The sequence below is a fragment of the Pollachius pollachius genome (assembly GCF_949987615.1).
Source record: "Pollachius pollachius genome assembly, chromosome: 2".
Taxonomy (NCBI): Eukaryota; Metazoa; Chordata; class Actinopteri; order Gadiformes; family Gadidae; genus Pollachius; species Pollachius pollachius.
This window is the reverse complement of record NC_136935.1, coordinates 2,549,975-2,555,760: the sequence shown is the minus strand read 5'-3', so window position 1 is coordinate 2,555,760 and position 5,786 is coordinate 2,549,975. Positions and strand designations below refer to the sequence as shown.

Genomic DNA, 5,786 nt, shown 5'->3' with positions numbered 1-5,786 from the left:
ACCTGCGTGCTTGTGTGTGTGCGCGCGCTTGAGAGAAAAATTCTATATTCCAATAAAATAATGTTAAGATAAATAAAGAACATTCTGAGCCCCAAATGTCCTCAAATCCCAGCAGCCCCCCCCCCCCCCCCCCGCGTCGAGGAACAAATAAAACCACAGGAAAGCTCCACGCCTGAGAGTAGCGTACCACAGCACGCCTTGCTGTGTGTCCTCTCCATAATGACTTATCAAGTGGAGCCCAATAAGCCAGCAAGTGGATTTGCTTGCAGGCTGGCAGCACATCCACTCTCCAACTCCCCCCGTCCCACATCCCCTCAACCGGCCTCCCTCTGCTCTATAAACAAGTGAAAGCAGACCTCTAGACTGGACTCTGATCCTTTAAGTACACCACATTCTTCATTCCTGTCACAGCTGCTCTTGTCCCTTCCAATCCTGCCACGGCCTTGCCCTCACTGTGTCTCTCCGTCTGCGCCTGGTGCACGTGCAGCAGGAGGTAAACAGTGTTTTCGATTGCCAATATTGAGCGGTTGAATGCTGACCTGTGAAGGCTGATTTATTAGGGACGAATAAACACAAGAACCGGACAAGAATGGAGGAGAATACGCTCGAAATATGGATGAGTGAGACCATTGAGGCGTTCTTTGTCGGTAGCAACTCTCACAAAGCCGCACTCTTAAACGTGTATGAATTGAAGGCTACACTGATGAAGAGGGAAACTCAAAACATTTTATAATGATACAGATATTTTACCTGGGTTGAATCCAGTAGCTATCATTTATTTGCAAAGCCAAATACACCGACCTATACAGCTTGGTCCATCGTATTTTAATACAAACTGGGATTCTCTTTTTCAACGCGAGTGGTGAAATAGGATTCACAAAAGAAAAAAAAGAGAAGAGCATGCAGTTATTGTGTATACTCAACTCCCCAAAAACAACCACATCTGCACGGGCTACCTTCCCAGTTTGTACAGAGAATCTCTTGAGACAGACCTGGATGGCTGCCGGCATTCACAACCCCACCACCCAGTAATTGACTGATAGTCTTGAGCATGGGGCCTGGCGCGGCCATTGGCATCATCGCAACCGGAAGATTATCACCTGAAAAAAACAATAATGAATGGCTCTTGGCTGAGGAGCTGAACGTGAGCTGAGGGTTGTTTCCCTCCGGGGGAAAGAATGCTCCAGAATGCTCCAACAGCATGGCCTAAAGATGAAAGGAGAGGCAGGGAGGCTTGGGGGTGCAATTCCCAGAGCAAGCAGTGATTGTTTTTCTTGAGAGGGGCGATCTGCTGGCCCAGTAATTAGCACTGTGGTCTCAGATCCAAGCGGGCTGCTTGGAGATATGGAAAAAACAATTCAAAGACACACACAAAACAAACACACAACAGCAGAGTGAGAGCGAGAGAGAGTGAGAGCGAGACATGCGCCCACTCTACAGTTCACTCAAGTCTCTCACAACAATCCCAAGTTTGACAGGTGTCCCTTATGAACAAATGGAATTAGTTGAAAAGGTAATTGTAGATTTTTTCTAAACCTCTGAAAAAGAGGCAATGAAGATTGATTTTTGTGTTGATTTGTGTGTGTGTTGTGGCCCAGATAACCCTATTACTTAAATCCTCCTCTTGTTAAGAATAGATAAGAAGGCATATTACAGTGTGTAATTATTATGTGTCCAGTAAGACCAGACCCCCCTGAAACCACTGATGTGGTTTCAGTATCGCCGTGGAATCATAACCCAACCCAAATCACTTTCAAGAACTCATAAAGAAGCATTCTTCTGAGTTAATAATTAAGGTTTAATAGTCCAATGGTATTATTGCCGCTGTGAGGAAAACTCGCTTCATTTTTGAAAAAAAATAAATGACAGAAAATAAGGATGGATTACATTGAATAACATAAGACGATACAAAATGAGCTGGGTTCTTGGGTTGGGTTGATAGGATGGTGACATTTTCTAAACTCAATCGCTAAAATAATATTTTCGACTGGTCCTAACAGATAAGACAACGAGGGGTGTCTTGAGACCCCCCGGACCCTCCCGACAGCTACACATGAAGATACGGCCCATGGCTTTTCATGTGCGGCCTTTATGAAGATTTAGGACATTTCTGAGGGCCCACTCCGTCAATGGCCCGACGCTTGTACAATCGGGAGGCAGCAGCACATTTATGGCGGCTTAAAGATCCACTGTGGACCTTACACTGCACGCAGTTTTTTTCCCTTACATTTGGTTTTGCTATGGTGCAGTAAATCATGCACTACAATTCAGTTTGGTCTGTGCCGACCGACAGAATGTCCAAAGAAATATTTAATATAGTGGAAAATCAATTAATTATTTTTTGTGACGCAACAAATTAAAAAGATCGCACTATTACCTGGCTTGAAGACAAATTTGCGATAGGCTTCGTATGTTGTTTTGGGTTGTTGTTGCTCTTCGTTATCGAAAACGTCACCGTCTCTGTTGCCAACTCTGGCCGTGAGGGGCCGCTAGTGTGCAAAGTTACATCATATCTCTTTAAACACGAGGTAGTTGTCGTTCATCAATCTGACAATACAGTACTGGATCCGATGGAAATTCCCTTTTCTGTGGTATTTGGATGAGTTCACTGCTGTTGGTGGTGTTCACATTTTTCGGTTAAATTCTTCATAACCCTGCAGGGCCTTTCTGCATGCTTCCAAAGTATTTGTATAGGAAGTCGGCCTCGGACGACATTTAATGTGTCTCTACAAATATAGCTTCAGACACTAGTAATTATAGCAAAATGGCGTCTGGAAAATCCCACGCAATGACCTCAAACTGACAAAACGGTGATAACAGCCCTAAGATACCGAATGGCAACGGCACTTTGTTTCACTTCACCGCAGCAGTGCTTTTTTACAGGGGAGAGCATCATTAGAGGTCACACAACGTCTCTGTGAGTGTCCAGAAGCTCTGCGGTCACGGTGGGTAGTGAGGGCTCGTCAAGGTACCAGACTGGACGTGAACATCGGCCCAAGCAGAGTCGGCTAGCAACAGCTCTCCTTCAGCCCCCTGAGACGAGGTGTCCACGTCATCGTCCGAGGTGGACGGATGAGTCAGGATAATCCGAGGGATCTGCCGGATGATTGCCAAGCTTTAGAAACAATATTTTGCCGCACAAAGGTCAAACATGAGTTTTGTCATTTGTAGACCAATATGTAACAGACACACACACACACACACACGATACGGTTGGAAGCTATGTGCCCGCAACCCGCGAGGTACAGCGGGTTGGCTGGTAACCGGAAGTTTGCTAGTTCGATCCCTGAGCAAGACCCCTCACCCTGACCTCTCTTGACGAGCTGGCTGTCGCCCTGCATGGTTGACCCCTGTGTGAATGTGTGAAAGAAGTCGCTATTGAAAGTGGGCTTCTTGTGTCGTCTGTGCATACATCCCCCGTGTTATACCGTGGGTAGCACGCCCTTGAGATGGAATGCTTCATACTGTATGTGCAGAGAGTGGCAAACCAGTGGGAGGGAATCAGGAACCTCCATAGTTCTTGTAGCTTTGTGAGACCATCCACTTGTTTGCGTAACTAACGGACGTAACTCACAGGAAGTAAGGGATTGGTTCGCTTTCCCAGATGCTGTCCCATAATACTCAGCATCCACTGGCTAGACAACCTCGATGGTGAGTTGAGAGAGGGTTGATTGGCTGCTAATTGGTTGTCTGCGTGGGTGTGCCTTCTGTTGATTGTTTACCAGGTGGAGGCTGGCGTATAAAATAAGGCAAGCCAGTAGAGCCAACCTAAATCCCACTAAGAGGTCAGTGTCAGGCCACAGGGTAGTGCTGCAATGTGAATAAATGTTTTACCCTCCATCTGTTTTGCTTGAGGATTGCACTTTCTTGAGTCTGACAGGGAGGTGGGAGGTGGGCGTTTTATGGTTTAAGTTCCCCGAAGATGAACCTCAAGATAGACCTCTTGCTGCGAATACTTTTAGATTTAATGGTTCAATCAAAGTGAGAAATGGGATTTTCTTGGGAGACATAATGTGGAAATCCATCCTTGAATTTCCAAAAAAAGCCAAAAGGAAATTATGAAATAACCTTTCGGTGGCTCGATGCAGCACTCACCGTCATGGTGCCTTTCTCCCCTTCAAAGGGGTTTGTTATCGTCCGTGCGTCTGGCTCCCGTCGGAATAACTTCCAGCTCGGTTCCATCTCCAGATCAGACTGCAACGCCGGAGGAAGGAAAACGGACAGCTAAATATGTGGAGTGTTTCTGAAAGAAATAATTTATTTTTACAATAGTAGGGTACCAAAGTTAACCTGTGTTAGCCACTTACGTTTCCATTACAGGCCACAGTATCGACGCTCCCGGGCGTGTGCTCCACCATGGGAGTCTGACATCCCACCTCCTCGGGGTGGAATCGCTGTGGACTCAACTTTACACCCGTCTCCGGGTTGTCCTGGATACAAACCTGGATTGGCATCCCCTTTTCCCTCAGCACTTTCATCTTAATGCAACTTCCTGCGTGCCTGAGGGCACTCACGGCTTCGTGGTGGGCCGTCCCCTGCATGTCAAGTCCGTTAACCTGGATGGACCGGGGATAAAGGCAGTTCCTCAGGGCAGGTGGGAGAAAGTAGGAGCTTAAAGTGGACGGCCGTTTGTTAAACTTTTGATGGTGTATTCCCAGCCAAGATTAACATTGTCAGTCTATTTAAAGGCAATTTTATGAGAGGATGAAAACATTGATCGTTTTGCTGAGCTTTTTGTTCCAAGGAGCCTACCTCTCCCGGGATTCTAACCTAGCTTGTGTCAGGATGCCCTCTGCAGGTCAAAATAAGAAAAACAGCTATTTCTCATGAAGTTATGTGCAAAAAGTTAGAGTAGCCTTAGTAGTCACTGCAACATATATTGTATTTGCCTCTGTTGTGTCAGTCAGTGAATTTCAAGTCCATGTCAGTAACATAGATAGTGTTAATTTAACAATAATCATTTCCCCCCTAACCTCCAGCAATCTGTCTCCAACGAGGACCCCTGCCTTATCGGAAGGACCTCCTTCAGAAACTCTGGAGATGAAGATGCCCTGAAACAAAAAAAATCAATCCTAAAAATAAATTCAGGCAAAAAGTGATTATTACAGTGGAATATGGTCTTAGCTTTAGCCACCTTAAGCCTTTTGGATGCTAAGCTGAATTAGTGCTTACCTCATCCTGTTCTCTGTAGGGTAGAGAACCTTTCCCTCCGGCGATGCTGAGGCCCAAACCGCTGCTCTGCCCGCACACTTTGATCTGTAACTACAAGGTTTCCCTCCATTAACAACGTCAGCAAAGTGACAACTTCTACTACCATCAACCCCCCCCCCCCCCCCCCCCCCCCCCAAGACAACCAAGCTCCACCAACAACACATCGCCTCCTAAAAAACACCCTGAGACGTACAGTAGGTCAAGCAGCGAAGATCTGGAGCAGTTACTCTTAAAGGCACTTTGGAGATGCGTGCTTCTTGAGGCGGTGTTAGGGCCTGCAGTTCTCTGGGACACTGGTACACCTGGTCTACCGTGGAGGAGGAGGAGGAGGAGGAGGAGAAGGAGGAGGAGCTTTCCGGGGCCTCGGAGAGACCTCCACCGAGACCGGCCCCTGGGTCCGGGGCTTTGAACCGGGATAACTTCCCATCCTCTCGGATGTCCCCCCTGAGGCGGTGAAACCCCCACGTTGTGTCGCTCTCTGAAAATGGTCTTTCTCTGTCCTTGGGGGGGGGGGGGGAAGGAGAGGGAGAGGGGGCATATTACCTGTGGTGGTATCAGAGATCAACAGTATCACA

General features: G+C 47.1%; 1 protein-coding gene across 1 annotated transcript; it reads right to left on the bottom strand.

Moving 5' to 3' along the window:
• Window positions 1-1,848: 1,848 nt before the first annotated feature.
• On the bottom strand, window positions 1,849-5,061 carry LOC307071709 (uncharacterized protein). Its single transcript, XM_079730768.1, has 4 exons — window positions 4,974-5,061; window positions 4,308-4,556; window positions 4,096-4,194; window positions 1,849-3,096 (listed from the first exon to the last, which is right to left on the bottom strand). Exons 2-4 carry the CDS (start codon window positions 4,539-4,541, stop codon window positions 2,941-2,943), a joined length of 489 nt encoding a protein of 162 aa, XP_079586894.1. The 5' UTR covers window positions 4,542-4,556; window positions 4,974-5,061; the 3' UTR covers window positions 1,849-2,940.
• Window positions 5,062-5,786: the final 725 nt, after the last annotated feature.

What these genes read in the sequence shown, in the direction of transcription:
- LOC307071709 (XM_079730768.1), bottom strand. Translation starts at nt 4,541, where the DNA reads ATGCAGGGGACGGCCCACCACGAAGCCGTGAGTGCCCTCAGGCACGCA. An exon ending in CTGTGGCCTGTAATGGAAAC is followed by an intron (nt 4,195 to 4,307) that starts GTAAGTGGCTAA and finishes CCGGCGTTGCAG; the next exon opens with TCTGATCTGGAGATGGAACC. An exon ending in GGGAGAAAGGCACCATGACG is followed by an intron (nt 3,097 to 4,095) that starts GTGAGTGCTGCA and finishes ATCATCCGGCAG; the next exon opens with ATCCCTCGGATTATCCTGAC.